The sequence below is a fragment of the Octopus sinensis genome, linkage group LG10, assembly GCF_006345805.1.
Source record: "Octopus sinensis linkage group LG10, ASM634580v1, whole genome shotgun sequence".
Classification (NCBI taxonomy): Eukaryota; Metazoa; Mollusca; class Cephalopoda; order Octopoda; family Octopodidae; genus Octopus; species Octopus sinensis.
The window spans coordinates 14387784-14409531 of NC_043006.1; the positions used below are offsets into that span (position 1 = coordinate 14387784).

The 21748-nt window shown below is 38.8% G+C and overlaps 1 protein-coding gene across 1 annotated transcript in view; it reads right to left on the reverse strand.

Annotated features, from left to right (window-relative positions):
• Positions 1 to 12473: 12473 nt before the first annotated feature.
• The window catches only part of LOC115216412 (annexin A7), a 69950-nt gene continuing 60675 nt past the window's right edge, over positions 12474 to 21748 (reverse strand). The window contains exons 6-9 of the mRNA XM_029785726.2: positions 21463 to 21611; positions 16726 to 16903; positions 13766 to 13878; positions 12474 to 12921 (exon numbers count right to left, since the gene is read on the reverse strand). Of these exons, the coding sequence (XP_029641586.1) occupies positions 12793 to 12921; positions 13766 to 13878; positions 16726 to 16903; positions 21463 to 21611 (569 nt within the window). The 3' untranslated portion in view covers positions 12474 to 12792. The remainder of the gene's footprint in view (positions 12922 to 13765; positions 13879 to 16725; positions 16904 to 21462; positions 21612 to 21748) is intronic.

Below are 21748 nucleotides of genomic sequence, written 5' to 3' on the forward strand. Positions count from 1 at the left end.
GTTCGTGATGGTGATGGTGATGGTGATGGGGGTATGCTGATGCTGATAGGGTGAGATGGTGGCTGTGGTGGTGAACACGGATTGAATAATACAGCTAGAATTTAAGTAGCTTACAACCCAAGCCACGCTACCAATTTCTCTTTTAGCCAGAGCTAATTGAAACTTGAGAAAAATACATTGTGTCACATTTACTTCACAAGAGCAAGTGAACTTTTCCCGCTCTCCCATTAAGCGTTTCATGTTGTAATGGGTAACGAACGCAGAGAGCAAGTACTGACATAGAAATAACATTGGTTATGTTCTTTTAGTAAATTACTTCACTGATTATTTTGTTGGGTAAAGGCTGCGGAGGGGAAACAGTCAGTATTTGACATTTCAAGTTCAGTAGATGAAGAGCTGCTAACATAGTTTTTTATCTTTACTTTCATGTTGTGGGGGGGGGGGGATATTTTTATGTCGAAATTCTGAAATTCTGCGCCTTTTTTTTTTTTTTTTTTTTTTTTTTTAATGATACTGTTATGATATCTTGTAATTTGAGTTGATAAACCAATTAACCCTTTTGATACTAACCTGCTCTGGTTCTGTGGCTTGTGGCAAAAAGACCTCCCAGATTCATCAGTTTTCATAAATGCTTCAACAGCAAACACGCAGTGTGCACTGGTTCAAACCATAATTGTAACGGAAAAAAAATAATAAATGGTATAGGCGTAGGAGTGGCTGTGTGGTAAGTAACTTGCTTACGAACCACATGGTTCCGGGTTCAGTCCCACTGCATGGCACCTTGGGCAAGTGTCTTCTACTATAGCCTCGGGCTGACCAAAGTCTTGTGAGTGGATTTGTTAGACGGAAACTGAAAGAAACCCGTCGTATATGTATATATGTATGTCCCCCACCACTGGTGTTGGTTTGTTTACATCCTAGTAACTTAGTAGTTCAGCAAAAAAAAAAATAGAATAAATGAGAAACTTCAAAAAAATAAGTATTAGCATTGATTTGTTCAGTGAAACCCTTGACTGAGAACAAGCAGAAAATAAGAGATAAGTAAAAATCTATCAAAATTTCATGTTGGTTTATGTTCCAAACACTAGTTTAATAATGATAGAATTTTACTAAATTTACCATTATTTTCAAACTTAATACAAAGATAGAGTATTTAAACAGAAATTTTGAAAGTAATGGTAACAAGAGGGTTAAAGTGAACTAAATTAAAGACTTCCCGGACAATTTCCTGAAGATTTATATTCTTTTACTCTTTTACTTGTTTAAGTCATTTGACTGTGGCCATGCTGGAGCACTGCCTTTAGTCGAGCAAATCGACCCCGGGACTTATTCTTTGTAAGCCTAGTACTTATTCTATCGGTCTCTTTTGACGAACCGCTAAGTTACGGGGACGTAAACACACCAGCATCGGTTGTCAAGCGATGTTGGAGGGACAAACACAGACACACAAACACATATAAACACACACGCACACACACACACACATACACACACACACATATAAAATTATATATACGACGGGCTTCTTTCAGTTTCTGTCTACCAAATCCACTCACAAGGCTTTGGTGGGCCCAAGGCTATAGTAGAAGACACTTGCCCAAGGTACCATGCAGTGGGACTGAACCCAGAACCATGTGATTCTTAAGCAAGCTACTTACCACACAGCCACTCCTACGCCTATATATATTCCAAACATTAGTTTAATAACAATGTTATTTTTCTAAATACTTCATTATTTTCAAAATCAATCAAAATTAATCAAAACAAAGGCAGTGCGTTTCAATGGAAATATGGTAACAAAAGGGTTAAAGGGAACTAAATTAAAGCTGTCTATCAAAATTCCATGTAGATTTATATTCCAAATTCTACTTTAATGACAACAATGTTATTTTTCTAAATTCTTCATTATTTTCAAAACTGATCAAAACAAAGGCAGTGTATTTTGGAAGGAATACGGTACCAAAATGGTTAAAACAATAGTTTAGAGATTGTTCTATCTCTTACACCCTATAAAACTTGTTATTTTCTCATTCCTCTTTCAAATAATTTCTTTCTTAGATATTTCAGCAAATAATTTGTTTATCCTTCGTATTAAATCTTGAACTATGACCTTTGGCTTTTATTCATGATAATATATTTAGACATTCCTAGCTTAAATGTACTCTTCAGTTTAAATTTGACCTATGAGGAATTGAAAATATATACTCATAACATTGTTTATTTATCAAATCTGTTTTATTTACATTTAATATGACATTTATTCCTCTATCTCTATTCCTCTGTTGTACTTTAACCTCTCAACTGGCACAAAGTCTTCTCCCTCAGTATCACTTCCACTCCAAGCTGAGAGATCTTTGTTTTGCATGTTACTTGGCAGCCCCACAGGTGCTGGTGCCACATAGAAAAGTACTCAGCAGACTCTGTAAAGTGGTTGGCATTAGGAAGGGCATCCAGCTGTAGAAACCATGCCATACCAGACAATGGAGCAGATTCTATAAAGTGGTTGGCATTAAGAAGGGAATCCAGCTGTAGAAGCCATGCCAAGCCAGACAATGGAACCTGGTGCTGCTCTCTCTCTGGCATGCTAGCTCCTATAAAACCATCTTACCTATGCCAGTATGGAAGATGGAGATTAAATGATGATAATGATAAGGATTTAGTCTCTGTAAAATAAAACAATTGCTCTGTAGCGAACGACCATACGCAAAGGAGTTGGTGACAGAAATGTCTGCTTTTAAACACTGTACAGTCGTCTACAAAAGAGGAAACCAAATACATGGTATAAAAGAATAAGAGAGAACACAACAGTTTTACTGTTTGAGAGAGAGAAAAACTTTATTTACAGATGTGTACAATAATGATATGAGCATGTGTGAGCGCTAGCAGAGTGTAGTGTCTGAGTGCATGCGACAAGTGTGTCTGTGTGTCCGTCGTAAGTACAAAAACGGTGCGTGCAACAAGTGTTTGTGTTCGTGTGTATTATAAAAGTGAGACATAAAGAACAAATAGAAATGTCCAGACACAAGATGGAGATAAATTACAAGTTCGTACAGGTACACAATAGTAGTTCGTTCTGTGTCAATGAAGTTGGTGGCAAAGAGAAGAGCGGTTACTACGTGTGTAGAAGTTGGTGCTTCGAATGTTTTTTCGTGTGACACCAGTACAAGTGCCAGTAATGTGACGCAGGTAACAGTCACGCTTGAATGGTGCTTTTTACGTGCCACTGCACGGAAGCCAGTTTGTTGCTCTGGCAACAATCAGAAGGCGGCGAGCTGGCAGAAACGTTAGCATGCCGGGCAAAATGCCTAACGGTATTTCGTCTGCCATTACATCCTGAGTTCAAATTCCGCCGAGGTCGACTTTGCCTTTCATCCTTTCGGGCTTGATAAATTAAGTACCAGTTACGCACTGGGGTCGATGTAATCGACTTAATCCGTTTGTCTGTCCTTGTTTGTCCCCTCTGTGTTTAGCCCCTTGTGGATAGTAAAGAAATAGGTACTCTTAGTGCTCCACTAGCACGGATGCCAGTCATCAAATTTGATTTCAATTTCGATTTCACTTGCCTCAACAGGTCTTATAAGTATATGCCTATATACATACATATATGTACATACCTATATATATATGTATATATACATGCATATATGGGTACAGGACATCAAAAAACGTGACCAAAAAGAGAAACAAGAACATAAAAAAACAAAGAAAACAAACTTGAACAACGAAAGAAACAAATAGAGAAATGAGACAGGCAACATTTCCTTCATCAGTTGTCCCCTCTTTTATCTACTCCCTTCATCAGTTGTCCCCTCTTTTATCTACTCCTTGTTTCGAAGGTAAGGATATATATATATACACACACACATAAACATACACAATGGGCTTCTTTCAGTTTCTTTCTCCCAAATTCACACACAAGGCTTTGATTGACATGGAACCTTTGTAGGAGACATTTGCCCAAGGTGCAGCACAATAGGACTGAACCTGAAACCACATGGTTTGGACGCAAACTTCTTACCATTTTCCCACAGTCAAAGCTAGACAGGATTTACTTCATCTTATATCAACTCAAGAGGGATTTCATTAAGTGTGACCATAACCTTGTGGCCTATGCAAGGGGTGTAACCAGTCCACTTATGTGTGCCTTTTCTTCATTGGACACTAAACTCTGCTTGCGAAGACCAGTTGAGGCAAGTGAATTCGAAGTCGAAATCAAACTCAGTGACTGGCATCCGTTGCTAGTGGAACACTAAGAGTACCATACGAGTGAGATCGTTGCCAGAGCAACAAGCTGGCCTTCGTGCCGATGGCACGTTAAGCACACCATTCGAGCATGATCGTTACCACGTCACCTTACTAGCACTTGTGCTGGTGGCACGTGAAACATTCGAGCGAGGTCGTCGCCAGTGCCACTGGACTGGCTCCTATGCAGGTGGCATGTAAAAAGCACCATTTGGGTGTGGCCGTTGCCAGTACCACCATACTGGCCCTCGTGCCGGTGGCATGTAAAAGTACCCATTACACTCTCGGAGTGGTTGGCATTAGGAAGGGCATCAAGCTGTAGAAACTCTGCCAGATCAAGATTAGATCCTGATCGACCCATCTGGTTCGCCAGCCCTCAGTCAAATCGTCCAACTCATGCTAGCATGGAAAGCAGATGTTAAATGATGATGATGATGATGATGAAAAGCTCGAAATCTTTTTCTTTCATTTTTTATCTCAATATTTCATTATAAAAGAAAATATGCTCACCCACATACACAATCATCATCATCATCATCTTCATCAACATTGTCAATATTTTTATGTCCATTTTTCAATGACAGCATGGGTTTGTCAAAACATATTGAGGCACATATTCTACAGCTGGGTGCTTTTACTGTCACCTAGTACCACTTGTTTTTCCATTTAAGATATTTTTCATTCTACTGGTGGACACATATCCACAGAACTAAGGAATGTTTGTTCACTGGAGATTGCAAACAATGCATGTGTGTACATTTTGGTATGTATATTACTGAGAACAAATATCTACTTGTATACTATATTGCTCATATATGTCACTTAATTTCTTCTTTTGAATGTGTGTTACAAGTTGGTATAAAAAGAATGAATGTTTAAGATTCCAAATCTATATTTCTGGGGTGAAAATGTCTTAGAGTGGGATAGCCATTGAGAAGAGTTTTTCTATAGTCAGACTATGGTATGCTAATTACTTGTGGATGTTAATAATACAAGTTCTAATTTCAAGTCCTGCTCTGTCCTCCTTTTCTTTATATATATATAAATATATGCCTGTGTGTATGTGTATAAATGTATACATAAATATGTGGTGTATATATACATAGATATAAATACAGACATACATATGTATACATATGTGTGTGTGTATATAAACATATACATACATATGTACGTACGTACATACACACACATACATACATACATACATACATATATACATACATATGGAAACTAGCTCCCTCCTCAGTGGAAGATTTGTAATAATTATAAAAAAGAAGAGACATACATACATACATATATACATACATACAGATATAGACAAACAGACAGACATAAAGACAAGGACAACAATTCTTACCCTTTCAACTGAGAATAGAATAATTGTCTCTGATAGCATACACATTTCAAAGGGAATATTCCAAGGAGTTAGTCTTTCTGTACTTCTTTTAATTTTGGCACTGAACCCATTATTGTTCCTACTGCAGAAAACAAATGGTTACATGCAAGGATCTTCAACTGCTAAAAATATCAATGTAACTCGTAATTCCTTTGTAGACGACCTGAAGATTTATGTTAAAAGAGTTAACAATGCCAAAACAACAACTGGAATTAATAACATTTTCAGCTGATATAGTCATGGAATTTGGCCAAAAGGAATGTTCATATCTGGTTACAGACTGAGGAAAGTAAGTCCCCAAACCCCAAACCCATGTATCAACAGTCTCTCTGTCTTCCCATTTCCACACAAAGAATGTTACGAGTACTTAGGCACAGACGAAAATGCATCATATGAAGGCACTGTGAATAAAGATAGAGTGACCTGAAAATATTATACCAGACTTAGGAAAATATGGTCCTCATAATGCTTTGCAGCATCACATTCATATCCCTGAATGACAGCTGTATTAACCATAGCCTCAGGATAAGGCTGGAACTTGGCACATGCATTCCTTATTGTGTTCCTCAGAAGATCAATGAGCAGCTATTTGATCTTGGCAACCTGGTCAGGCTTGGTGTTGCAGGCAGAGTGGTTGGTGTCTTTCTCAATGCTGCCCCACACATAGTAATCTATGGGATTACAATTGGGGAAATTAGGGGGCCAGAAATTGCGGTTAGTGAAGTCAGAAATTCTCCCAAAACCACTTCTGACACTTTCCTGAGATATAGCAAGGAGCCGAATCCTAATGTAAAACATCTTGCTTTCCAGCAGAAACCATCTAAAGCCAGGGTTTGACCACAATCTTCAGCAGTTTCACAGAGTTGTCTGAATTGAGCCTAAGGCTCGGTTGTGAGATAGCATGACATCACCCTCACTGAAGACACTCAAAGACCATCACATTCTTGGGGAACTTGGTTTCCATAATGTCCGTGTCACATCTTACAGTCTTCACAGAACATTGAAGAGCAGTCATTATGTTGGTATTCAAATACCTGGTACCTCTCTTTTCCAGTATTCAGATGGCTTCCAGTCCTCCAAATCAGTTAACTTTTTCTCAGCTACATCTTTATTCTCTCCAACACCATGTTTACTTTATATATTTATACATATATAAAGCTGAAGTTGTCTGTGTATGGCAGGTTTGGTAGCCTTCAACTAACACTATCTCCTCCGAGACCCTGCGGTGCAAGTTGACCAAAATTGAGAGTATGATAGAGGAAGGCTTGCTCTTCCTTCCATAGAAGAAAAAATTCAAATCGGACCATGTTAACACCAAAAATTATTTACATCAAAAATATGCTTTTTTTCTATGAAAATCTCTATTTTTTACGATTTTTTGACTGCTGTGTCGCCATTTTTCATTGTATTTTAACCAGAAAAATGTTCACTTAAAGAGAATAACAAGCTACATAATGCAAAGTATTTACTTTTCAAAAATTCCAATTCTAAAGAGTCGAAACAAACCCAAGCAACGCTGGGCGATACTGTTAGTACATATATATACTAATGACAAGCAAGTTAGGCAAGTTGTTTTACACTGAATATTAAATACAATTAATACAAAAAATGTATGAATGTATGCATATAAAACAGTCCGATTTACACAGACTATTAACGCTAACCCTAAAATCTATTTTATCCTCCCACTACTCTCTACCTAAATACTTCCAACTCCCCTTCCTATTACACTTAGTTCTCCACAAAATCATCCCATCTTTAAACTCCATCCTGTCAACACCTCAAATGTAAAATTCTCCCCTGAAGATAGCGGCAGTGTTATCCGATAATGGAACCAGGTAACTATCATTATTCTGGACCACCAAGACCCCAGAAACAGCTCCTAAAACTCAATCCATTTAACTCTTGGTATCATATTCTGTGTAAGTCAGACTATTTTATATGTACTGTAAATCCTTGAGTATAGTCTAATCTTGAGTATAATATGCAGGGGATTTTCAGAGGGCTGTACCTCTGAAAAACCTAAACCATGTGTATAATACGCACCCCTTCTCTAACATGAGTCGCATGTAATTAAGTCAGCAGCACCTAGTCGAACTAACACTTCAGCGCATGCATAATACAATAATGGTGATGTTCTTAACTGTTATATGGGAATGTAAATATGTTTGCAAATTGTTTTTGTTATATGTTATTCTGTGTTCTGAATACTTTTATTTTAATAAATGTTGCTTACTTCAAGTTATAGATGATTCTTTTATGACTTCATTGCTTTCAGGCTTGGCTTAAGGTATTTTCGCTCCCGACATCACAAAATGCGTCTGAATAAACATTGCCGGACAGCAAATAGAGACTTGGACATTGCTTAGAAAATGTTTTTCCTTTTTAACCTCGTATATAGTACACACTAGGGATTTTGACCGTTAAATTTTGGGAAAAAAATGCGGATTATACTTGAGGATTTACGGTATACATATGTACATTTTTTGTATCAAATGTATTTAATATTCTGTGTAAATCAACTTTCTTAACTTGCTTGTCCTTACATTTACTCCTCTACATGTGCAAGTTCAAATCTCTTGAACACCACAAAGTGTATTCTATAAAGAGAATACCTTCTCTTATATATATATATATATATATATATATATATATATATCACCGTGACCAACCAGGCTATCAGATGTTGCTACACATTGCTGTCCCGTTTATATATATATATATATATTCAAAATAGGCAACAAGGATATCCAAGGTAGTGTAGTACAATCGTTTCATGCTACTTTATTTTATTAAACACTGTAAGTATTACATCAGTTTTAAAATGTGGAGTAACCTGATGTAAAACTGATGTAATACTTACAGTGTTTAATAAAATGAAGTAGCATGAAATGATTGTACTACACTACCTTGGATATCCTTGTTGCTTATTTTGATTATAATCACCCCATTTGATTTATATGGATAATACCATACAAAATTCTGGTGCCTTTAACATAAGTACCATATTCATCTGAATCTAAATTTTGCTGAACTATATATATATACACACATACTCACACACATCTACACTCATATGAGTATAGTGGTTGGACAAATAATGGAAACACCATTTATTATTTAACTATTATTCTGTTGACAATATAAGAAATTGAAAACTGTACAAGTTTGTACATATGTATTCATATACATTGTATATACTTTATATATCATGATATAGCCTTGCTTTCTTGGTTTGCAAATATTTATATTTAGGTAAGTTAAAATGCATGACCTATCTGATTTCCAGAGAGGAAAAATTGTTGGAGCATGGATGGTTGGAGCTTCAGTCATTAAAATTGCTGAACTGTTTAATGTTTTGAGAGGTACAGTCTCTAAAATCATGTTGGTATTTCAAAACCAAGGTAAAACTAGCTCTAGCGAGCATAATACTGGCAAAGCTCTCAGAGAGACCACAGAATGATAAAACCATCAATCTATGACAGCAAAAGAAACAGCAGAGCTATACCAGAACCTTGACAACTTCATGTCAGCTAAAGCTGTTTGTTGTGAGCTCCATAAAGCTGAATATCATGGGTGGGTTGCAACTGCTAAACTTCTTTTATACCCCATCAACATTGATAATCTCTCTCTATATATATAAACGGCAAAATGTCTGTGTGTGTGTGTCCTTTATACAAATCCACAATTTTTCAGTTAGAGGGCTCGCACTTTCTATGGTCATTCAAAACCGTCCAAGGGTGGTCATGCACATCTTTACATTTCCCCAGTCACTCCACAAAGCCATTAAAAAATCAATAGAAGTGACTTTTTTGTGAATTTTCTATCCAAAACCAAATCAAAATGCCTGAAACTTGATACACCAATTGAATGCCAACTAGCTGTATGTGATTGGTCGGAGATTTGGACAGTACTCGCGTCTATGTGCGCACGCACTCAGCTGTATATGCATGCACTAGCACTATGACCCGGCATTGCCAGGTCATAGTGCTAGTTGAAAACAAACGGTGTCTAGACTAACAGAAGTGGTCAATGTCTCAATGGAACTATGTCACTAGTGATGATGTATTCTCATTCACTATTTTCCCCACTTTATGGCAAGTTTATGTGTGAAGACAGTCTAAAGAAGCCTGCAATCTGGACTGTTTAGCATCTACCATGAAGCATGAAAGTGGATCTGTGATGATTTGGGAAGCCATTCCACAGAATTGGCAGACACCCATAAAATTATTAACCATCTTACTAATAATAACTCTGAGCACCTTTTCAAACTTCATCTGTCTAACACCCGTGGACATGTTTACAAAGTCAGAAAACAGCACAGCTCCCATAACTTTCGAAAGCATTTTCTCACACTGAGAGTTGCTGAAGCATGGAACAGACTGCCGGCATCAGTTGTTAGTTGTCGGAGCACTGCATCCTTCAAAACTTCCATGCTTCCTGAGATTCGCTAACACTACACCTGATTTTCTCCCCTCCATACACACGCAAGCATGTATCTGACTCATACACTGTTCACTTCCCAGGCATTTGTACATTACTGCATATGCTTTATACGCACTTTTGACAAGTTGTGGTGCACCTGAGCACTGTATACAATAATTTCATTATCATTATATTATTTAATTCTCTTGACCCTTTAGTTATTCTACATGGCAGAGTTAACACCAAGGATTGTCTGAGTATTTTGGCTGATTATGTCCATTGTATTGTGAAGGTGCATGGCTTAGTGGTTAGGGTAATCAGCTCACGGCCATAAGGTTGTGAATTCAATTCCTGGTGGTACATTGTATCCTTGAGCAAGACACTTTATTTCCCATTGCTCCAGTCCACTCAGCTGGCAAAATTCAGTTGCACCTGTAATTCAAAAGGCTGACCATGTTACATTCTTTGTCACGCTGAATCTCCCTGAGAATTATGTTAAGGGTACACATGTCTGTGGAGTATTCAGCCACTTGCATGTTTATTTCATGAGCAGGCTGTTCTGTTGTTGATCAGATCAACTAGAGCCCTCATCATTGTAACTGACAGAGTGCCTGTTTTATTTTGTTCATTGTATGGATCAACTTGAACCCTCATTGTCATAACCGACAGAGGGGCAGTTTTTTTGTTTTGTTCATTGTACAGTACAAACATTGTCTTTTCCTGAAGGTCATGCCGAATCCTCCTGAGAACTGTGTTAATGGCATATGTGTCTGTGGAATGCTCAGCCACTTGCATGTTAATTTCATGAGATGGCTGTTCCACTGATTGGATCAATTGGAACCCTTGTAATTTCTGATGGTACTGCACTCTATCAGGACAACAATGCACCAATTCACAAGGCTAATGTCAGTCAAAATCAGTACGAAGAGCACAAAAATAAATTAAACCACTTGGATTGGTCCCCATGATAAACAGAATCTAATATTTATGGTGCATTTTGGAGCAGCAAGCAAGGAACTACTTCCCTCAGCTGTCATCACTGAAAGAGCTAAAACAGGTTTTGCTTGAAAAATGGCTCAAAATTCCTCTAAGAACCATTCAGAACCTGGCCAACTGTTCAATACATTAAAGCTATAATTGATGTCAAATATAGACCAACTCCCTATTAAATAAAACTTCCATTCAACAAAGTGTTTCTATTATTTTGTCCAGTACCTGTATGTGTATGTATACAGGGTTGGCCAAAAGTCACCCAACAGTAAATTAAAATTCCATAAATACTCTTTGTAATTCTGTATTGACTTGAATGGAAAAATGTGTTGCTCGAGAAGGACTTCAGTTTGAACAATCTTCATGATGTTTCATATTTAGATGCTTTTATTAAATTCATTCATTTTAAATGATCGTTGCCAGAGCGGCTAACTGGCTTCCGTGCCGGTGGCATGTAGGAGACACCATTCGAGCAGGATTGTTACCAGCATCGCCTTACTGGCACCTGTGCCATTGGCATGTGTAAAAAGATTCGAGCGAGGTCGTTGCCAGTGGCACATAAAAAACACCATTTGAGCATGGCCGTTGCCAGTACCGCCTGACTGGCCCCCATGCCGGTGGAACATAAAAGCACCCACTACACTCTTGGAGTGGTTGGCGTTAGGAAGGGCATCCAGCTGTAGAAACTCTGCCTGATCAAGACTGGAGCCTGGTGCAGCCATCTGGTTCACCAGTCCTCAGTCAAATCATCCAACCCATGCTAGCATGGAAAGTGGACGTTAAACGATGATGATGATGATAAATGAGGATGAAATCTTGGAATTAAATGGTTTTGATTTACTGTCAGGTGACTTTTGGCCAACCCTGTATATTAATGTGTGTGTGCATTTGCTTCCATCTGTGTTCACTTGTACAGGAGTTGTTGCAATGCTTGAGCAGTGTTGCTTGTTGGCACTTTCCCTGCCAATAAATCATTTGCTTGCTCTGTACTTTCAGCAGTGTGAAATAAGAGGTCCACAACTTGAAAAACAGGTAAGGCTTAGCATCAAGAAGGATATGTGGCTGTAAATCAATGCCTTGGAAATATAATCATCTAACCCATGCTAGCATGGAAAAACTGGCATAAAATTGAACAAATGAACAAATATATGTGTAATTGTATGTATAGTGTGTGTGCCTGTGCGTGTTTCATATGAAACCTGTTTAAGCAAAATGGGAACATTATGTTGACAGTCCCAGCAATTCTGGATTTTTTTAAAGGCAAATGGAATAGAAAATCCCTTAATTAAAAACAGATAAAGGTTAATGACAGGAAGAGCATCTATCTGTAAAATAATCCATAATAATAAGTGTTTGCTCAACCCATACTAGCATGGAAAACATGGAAAATGATCAAATGAAGAAACAACAATAAACAATAAGCTAAATGAATGATTTATTGAAATATTTCTATAAATTTGTAATAATGGTTCAATTAATATTCAGTAAATGCAATAGTATCTTCAAAAAATAGGAAATTTTAAAGTAAAGTTACTTAATAATGATAATGAGATGGAAATATAACAAGAGAGAGAGAGAGAGAGAGAGAGAGAGAGAGATTTTTCAGTATGTCAGCAGTGATAATTGGAAATTTGAAACAGCTGTTAGGAAAGAGATATTGACTATCAGTGGTTATATGAAACCATCTACATTTTGATAGATTTATGTAGACGTAGGTATAAAAGGGTGAATTTATTTTACTTTGGGTCACCAATAAGAGACAAGAGGACTTTCTTGTAGTCACCACTGCAGTCACCTTTGATGAAGCTGCCTAAAGTTTTCCCTAAAACTTCATTGAACTTTTCCTTAATCTGGACCATGTCAACCTGAAATAAAGAGATAAAAAAATTAAATATGTTGTAATAAAGAAAATTACAGACATATATATACTAAGGTATCTTAACGACAAATATATTAAGGTACATTAACAGCATGTATTGCTTTTACTTGTTTCAGTCATTTGACTGCAGCCATGCTGGAGCACTGCCTTAAAAGGTTCTTTAGTCAAAGAAATAGACCTCAGGACTTATTTTATATGTCTCTTTTGCCGAACTGCTAAGTTATGGTGGTGTAAACACACCAACATTGGTTGTCAAGCAATGGTGGAAGGACAACCACAGACACAAAGATACACACACACACAAAAAAAAAAAAACCCACACAAACACATACAGGCTTCGTTCAGTTTTCTGCCAACTAAATCCACTCACACAGCTTTGGTCTTCAGATATGACAATTTTTAAAAAGCTAAATCAGAAAAAAAAAAAAAAAAACAGTATGGCTGTGTGGTAAGAAGCTTGCTTACCAACTACATGGTTCCGGGTTCAGACCCACTGTATAGCACCTTGGGCAAGTGTCTTCTACTATAACCTCAAGCTGACCAAAGCCTCGTGAGTGGATTTGGTAGACAGAAAAAGAAAGAAACCCATTTTATATATATGTATATGTTTGTCCCACGACCATCGCTTGACAATCGATATTGGTATGTTTATGTCACCATAACTTAGCAGTTCGGCAAAGGAGACCGATAGAATAAGTACCAGGCTTACAAAGAGTAAGTCCTGGGGTTGATTAGCTTGACTAAAGGCAGTGCTCCAGCATGGCCACAATCAAATGACTGAAACGAGTAAAAGAATAAAAGAAACGGAATTCAACAAATCGTTTACTCACCTCTGAACGAGAGACAACGATGCGGATCAGAGTGGCATCGTTGGTGCCAGCACCTTTCATGGAGTAATACAGACTTTCAGCAAAGAAAGTGTGCATCTCCCGGATGCTTTTCACTGAAATGGAAAACAAGAAAGAGAATTCAATACATTGATTACTCTGGATTCTACGAAAGAATTTTGTTTTGACAAGGTTATGGTAAATTTTTGCATGGTTAAAGCACATTTAGTTGGATTGAATATGATCATCATCATCATTTAGCGTCCGCTTTCCATGCTAGTTGTTCTAATTGTTGGAAGATACATAAAGAAAGTTTTCTTGTCTCTAATGTAGATAAAATCATCATCATCATCATCATCGTTTAACGTCCGTTCTCCATGGGTTGGACGGTTCAACTGGGGTCTGGGAAGCCAGAAGGCTGCACCAGGCTCCAATCTTGATCTGGCAGTGTTTTTACGGCTGGATACCCTTCCTAACGCCAACCACTCCGTGAGTGTAGTGGGTGCTTTTTACGTGCCACCCACACAGGTGCCAGACGGAGCTGGCAAACAGCCACGATCGGATGGTGCTTTTTACATGCCACCGGCACGGAGGCCAGTCGGGGCGGCGCTGGCCACGGCCACTATCGGATGGTACGCTTACGTGTCACCGGCACTGGTATCGCAGCTGCAATTTCCATTGATGTTGATCGACTTCGATTTTGGTTCTGATTTCTGATTTGATTTGATTTGATTTGATTTTGATTTTGATTTCCAATTTCCACTTGCCTCAACGGGTCTTCACAAGTGGAGTTTTGTGTAATATAAATGTTACATTTCCATTCACTCGTTACAACCTGTGTCAGCCAAATTATGGAGTTGATTCCCACACCTCTATCATTAGCAAAGCCACAATAGTCTCCCCAGACTCTTCACAGGTTCCTCTGCTATTGTAGCCATGATTTCTGTAAACTCATTCTTCACTTCTTTCTGTCTTTCTTTAGTGAATGTTACACTGTGATTTCTTTGCAATATAGAAGACCCGGCAGGACACGTGAGGCCATAACCCATGGCCCCTACCTGGGACTTAGTCCACCTGTGCATACCTTCTTTCTTGGGACACTTGTGAAGACCTGTTGAGGCAAGTGAAAATCAAAATTGATGAACATCAATGGAATTTGTATCTTTGTGGTACCAGTGCCGGTGGCACATAAAAAATCATCCGAACATGGCCGTAGCCAGTACCGCATCGACTGGCCTCCGTGCTGTGGGCACATATAAAAAGCACCCACTACACTCACGGAGTGGTTGGCGTTAGGAAGGGCATCCAGCTGTAGAAACACTGCCAGATCTGACTGGCCTGGTGCAGCCTTCGGGCTTCCCAGACCCCAGTTGAACCGTCCAACCCATGCTAGCATGGAAAGCGGATGTTAAACGATGATGATGATGATGATAACACATTCTTGTCCAGCTTATCAGCTCATCTAGTCTGTGTAGGATTCTCATCTCTAGCTAAAAATGCTACATCATCTGTGAAAGCTTTCTTAGGGAAGTGGATTATCATAGGCCAATGTGCCTTGAGTGGAGGCACATGGCCTAGTGGTTAGAGCAGTGGACACACAGTCAAAGGATCGTGGGTTCGAATCTCAGACCGGGCGATGTGTGTGTTTATGAGTGAAACACCTAAGCTCCACGTGGCTCCGACAGAAGGTAATGGCGAACTTCTGCTGACTCTTTCGCCACAACTTTCTCTCACTCTTTCCTCCTGCATCTTGCAGCTCACCTGTGACAGGCTGGTGTCCCATTCAGGTGGGGAACCTATATGCCAAGGAAACCGGGAAACCAGCCCTATGAGCCAGGGATGGCTCGAGAAGGAACAAACCTTGTAGGATAATTTTCATTCCAAGAATGAACCACATAACTGAATTTCCATCTCAGGCATCTGCCAAGTTATTGTATAGTCCTTTGTGGTAAATCTCATGCAGAACTTGCTATAGTAGTCCTTCACCAGTTTGTGGATTTCTGGCAGGATCCTGAAAAGTTCTGTGACAACTCAAGTAGTGTGTGTGAAACTGACCCAAAAATATTTGACAGATCAAGCGACGCAAGTGCCAAGGTGCTTTTCTCTATCTTTGCTGTTTGTATGACATCTTAGGTCACAGCCACATAATCTATACAACCTGATACATTTAAGACTCCAGCTTTCTGCACCAAACAATCTATATAGCCAGGATCTGCCAAAAACTCATTTGGCAAAAATGACAAGGAATATTTTCCCACCATCTTAGAAAGGAAATTGGCCTGAATTGGTTACGAGTTGATAAGTTTTGCTCTCTGAGAAGATGGATACCTTCTGCTCTTACCCAATGGCTCATGGTCACATATTCTTTCCATGCTCTTTGGAGAATGAAAAATAATTTGTTGGTCAAACTAGAACACCTTTCATAAACTTTGTAAAGCTTGCTGTCTTATCCTGGAATGCACTTTGATTGTGTATTTTTGATAAAACCCCAGAGTTCTTTCATTTGAAAGTCTCCAACATTAAATCTTGCTCCTAGTGCTGCTGGTTTTGGTATCCCTTGCATTAATGGTACAGGAGTATCTCAAAGATTGTCACTCTAGGTTTGGCTAAGTGCAACTCCAGTTCATCCTTGCTACATATCAGGTTACCATTTCTGCTCTCCAGAAACAGACCTACTACAAACTTGGAAGAATTTTCAATAAACTTTTTTTAGCTCAGCCACTTGGGCCTCCTCCTTTCTCTCCTCCTCTAAATATGCACCAGTTGACAGAGGCACTTCTTTATATCATCATAGAGCATTATAGACACACACACACACACACACACACACACACGATCACATATTCTTTCCAAGCTCTTTGGAGAATGAAAAATAATTTGTTGGTCAAACTAGAACACACACACACACATTTACATATTCCCCCATATGCACACACTTACACCACAAATCACAAATATCTTACCAATAGTTAAGTATGCTTTCTGCAAGTCTCCAGAAGTTTCTCGCTGGATGCTGTCCATAATATCTCGGTCGGCAATTTTTTCATAGGCAGCAAAAGTAGCAATCAACTGAGGCCTGCTGCGCATACTCAATACTTTGTTAAATGCAGATTCGTCAGTTCCAAATTTACCTTCTCCTGCCTTTAGAAACAAATTAATATATTGACTTTTGTAAATATATTTTTAATTAACAATAGTTCTTACATATAACCTCTCACTTTAGTTCTAACAGAAGCGATTACATTTAGATGATAGATGTTAAAAACTTTCATTACTGCATTTCAAATATCATTCACTAATTATGTTCTTCAATTAATTTTATAAATGATCAAGGATTTAGTTGTGGGATCTTTTCGGTTCGAACAGCAGTTTTTTCTAGCAGTGTCATATGAAATTGTCACCCATAATTATGACCCTAGAATTTATCTATTGCATTTCAATCTCTTTTAGGGTTAGGGGTGGGGGAAGGGCATCTTTTTTTCTTCGCAAATGTAAATAAACCCAATCTGTTTCTTAAACGAGGGGCATATTCATACGGCACAGAATGCTTTCACCTCAATAGACGTCATTGATGAGTTGAAATTGCAGAAATTGAAGAAAAAAAACAACAAATATCTTAGAAATATAGAATTTTCTCAATAAAGCCAAGAGAAAAAGATGTTTTATAAACACATTCTATCAGTATACAAAGTTTAACATTTTTTAATTACCTAGCAATTATGTTAAAAACTGCCGTTCAAACCGAAAAGATCCTAGTTGTGTTTAGTAAAGCTTTATATTTATTTCTGTATAATGCTTAAAATGCATAGAGTTCCTATCTACACTTTTCCAGGATATTAAATATGGTTACTTCTCTGATAGCAGCAGAATTTTGTATCATTTCCTACCAAGTTCAACTTTTGAGCATGCTAGGTTTACTTTTAAACTTTTTCCTTCAAGCCTCTGCTTCCTTAATCCTTTGACTGCTTCACCCATATAAATTAGGCTGTCAGCATACAAGATTTTCCAGACAATCTTGAATCCTTCTGTTATGGCCTGGAGAACTACAATAAACAGGAAGAGGAAGAGAACCAAACCCTGATGGCCACCTACATGTACACTAAATGCTTACTGAACACATCATCATCATCATCATCGTTTAACGTCCGTTTTCCATGCTAGCATGGGTTGGACAGTTTGACCGGGGGTCTGGGAAGCCAGGAAGCATCAGCAGGCTCCAGTCTGATCTGGCAGTTTTTCTACAGCTGGATGCCCTTCCTAACGCCAGCCACTCCGTGAGTGTAGTGGGTACTTTTTACGTGCCACCGGCACAGGTGCCAGGGGAGGCTGGCAATGGCCACAATCGGTTGGTGCTTTTTACGTGCCACCAACACAGAAGCCAGTCAAGACGGTGCTGGCATCGGCCATGTATGGATGGTACATATTACGTGCCGCTGGCACAGGTATCGCAACCGCAATTTCCATTTGATTTTTGATGCTGACGTATTTGACTCAGTAGGTCTCCTCAAGCACAGCAGGCCGCCCTATGATCCAAGGCACTTTGGATGGAATGGGGCTGCTCTGTGAAGCTGGTGCAGGAAACAGCCATGAACTCACATTATTTGTCGGGTCTTCGCAATCACAGCATATCTCCAGAGGTCTTGGTCATTGCCTCTGTGAGACCCAATGTTCGAAGGTCATGCTTGACCACCCAACGTTCAAAGGTCATGCTTGACCACCCAACGTTTGAAGGTCAGGCTTGACCACCCAACGTTCAAAAGTCATGCTTGACCACCCAACGTTCGAAGGTCATGCTTGACCACCCAACGTTCGAAGGTCATGCTTGACCACCCAACGTTCGAAGGTCAGGCTTGACCACCCAACGTTCGAAGGTCATGCTTGACCACCCAACGTTCGAAGGTCATGCTTGACCACCCAACGTTCGAAGGTCATGCTTGACCACCCAACGTTCGAAGGTCATGCTTGACCACCCAACGTTCGAAGGTCATGCTTGACCACCCAACGTTCGAAGGTCATGCTTGACCACCCAACGTTCAAAGGTCATGCTTGAACACATTGTTAAATTTTACTTTTATGACCTTCACCTCACTATATGGCTTGTGCAGTTCTCACAAGCAATTCACTTATGCCCAACACTAGAGAACATGGTACTCTGTCAAAGGGGACCTTCTACCAGTTAATGAATGCTAGATACAGTTGATTTCTCATAACTAAGAACTTCTGTAATTGTTTCATCAAAGAGTATTGGTTGTACTCTATCTTGGCACAAACCCAAATGACATCTCATCTCCCTTAATTCTGTACCTAATTAAATATGCTATAATATTTTCTGCTACTTTCATAACATGAATTTGATGCCACAATAGTTGCTTCTTTCAAGAGCATCTCCTTTGTACTTCTAGTAGTAGACAATATCGTTACTACACCAGCTGTCACACCTTCTGGTACCACTTGTATTCTATGGGAGTGATTGGCATGTGTCCTACTTCAGTGGAATATTTTCAGCTTCTCAGTGACTATATACATCTGATAGTCCATAAGTTTAATGGTTCCTTCAATCTTATAGTTGTCACTTTTAATAGCAGGTGGCCTCTCTTTCTTCTCAACCTCAATGAGAACAAATATGTGGCCATCCTGTATACACTCCCCACTTTCACAACATCCTAATATGTTCTGACATTTGTACTAATATGTATATCTTTGCTATCTAGATCACTTCTTGATCTAGATCCTCTCATCACAGAATGCCAGCACACATCTTATTTTCTGCCTCATTCTTTGCTAAATATATCTCACATCTAGATTCTCATCTGATACTGTTCCTCACCCCTCATTTCTTTCAAGCTTATCTTGTAAGTTTTAAGATTCTATATACTCAACCAGGATCTTTTCGGTTTGAACGGCAGTTTTTTAAAATAATTTCCATGTAACTAAACACTTTTAAACTTCGTATACTGGTAGAATGTGTTTATAAAACATCTTTTTCTCTTGGATTTATTGAGAAAATTCTATAGTTTGTAAGATATTTGTTGTTTTTTTTCTTCAATTTCTGCAATTTCAACCAATCAATGATGTCTATTGAGGTGAAAAACATTCTGTGCCGTATGAATATGTCTCTCGTTTAAGAAACAGATTGGGTCTATTTATATTTCTGAAGAAAAAAAGATACCCTTCCCCCACTCCTAACCCCAACTCTAAAACTGATTGAAATGCAATAGATCGATACTAAGGTCATAATTATGGGTGACAATTTCATATGACACTGCTAGAAAAAACTGCTGTTCAAACCGAAAAGATCCCTCTACCATTCCACCTTCATATCACCTTGCTCTAACCACAAATTTGATCTGTAGTTTACAGCAGGCTGTCTCATAGAAACTCCCAGTTTTCTGTTTCCTTCTCATCACAGACACTAACATTTCTTTGAACTTCTATAGAAGGCTGAGAAGCCTTTCAGTTTCTATACTTACATTTTTCAGATTGTCTGGTATCTCCGACACCATCCAGCTCTCACCCTGGTATCACTATTTCCTAGCCTATGCCAGATTACATAATCTTTACTAGGAAAGAGAGGCGGTTGGATGGAACTTACACTCGCCTCCTTATAAGAGCTCAAAATCTCCCGTGGAAGCGTCATCTAACCAAAGTACAAATATATGGGAAACTACCACCTGTATCATCTCTTGTGAAAGGTAGAAGAGTCCAGTTTGCTGGACATTGTTGTAGAGCTGAAAACGAGGTAATTTCTACTCTTCTCCTCTGGAAGCCATCTGCTCGCGATACCAGAGAGCGCACACTCTCCTACCCTGATGTAATCTCCAGGGATACAGGCATCCAGCAACAGGACCTCCGTAATGCTATGATGGACCGTGAAGTCTGGGGTAGCATAGTAAATTCCACTGTCTCGACCACGGTCAAACAATGATGATTACTAGGAAAAGACCCAATGTTCACTGGCAGTTGTCTATCCTGTTTCTAGCTGAGTATAAAGTCAATCAGATTTGTGTGTTCAACTGGTACTAAGGAGATGGCTGAGTTCCTAATGTTAGAGTTGTACTCTAACATTAGAGAACTTCAAGCAATGACCTTGATTCTGCTTCATTCTTTGTACCATATTTATAACCACTATGTAACTCAGTAATTATCATGCTATTGTTTAAATTGTGAAGGCACATGGCTCAGTGGTTAGAGCGTCAAGCTTACAATCGTGAGGTTGTGAGTTCAAATCCCAGACCGGACGGCATGTTGTGTTCTTGAGCAAGACACTTTATTTCACGTTGCTCCAGTTCACTCAGCTGTAGAAATGAGTTGCGACGTCACTAGTACCAAGCTCAATCAGACCCTTTGCCTTTCCTTTGGATAACACTGGTGGCATGGAGAGGGGAGGCCGGTATGCATGGGCGACTGCTGGTCTTCCATAAACAACCTTGCCCGGACTTGAGCCATGGAGGGTAACTTTCTAGGTGCAATCCCATGGTCAGTCATGACTGAAGGGGGTCTCAGTTGTTTAAATTGTCCATTAAAGTTACTAGCCACAATAACTAAGTCCTTGTCATCTGCTATTGAGCTGGACATCTTAGAAATAGTTTTTTGCTCTAATAAGAATGAAAATTCAGTTTGACCAATCTACTAATGAAAGTTATAAATTAATTATGTAGCAACTAGCCAACTAGCAAGTTTGTGAAAACATAATTACTTACATCATAAAGTTCTTGAGCATCCTTGTTAGCAAGAGCTGCATCAACATTCATGTCAGTGCTACGGGCACAAGTAGTCTGAGAAACAAGAATGCGTTTCAAATGACCACTGGTTTCAGAAATAATGGCATCTTCCAACTGATCACCAAATACTGAAATATAAAATTACATAAAACAGTTACAGTATTGTTGAAATCAAATAATGGATTTTAAGTGTCCAAAGAAGGAAAAGGTACGCATAAGTGGGCTGGTTACGCCCCTGGCATCAGCCATGAGATTATGGTTTCAT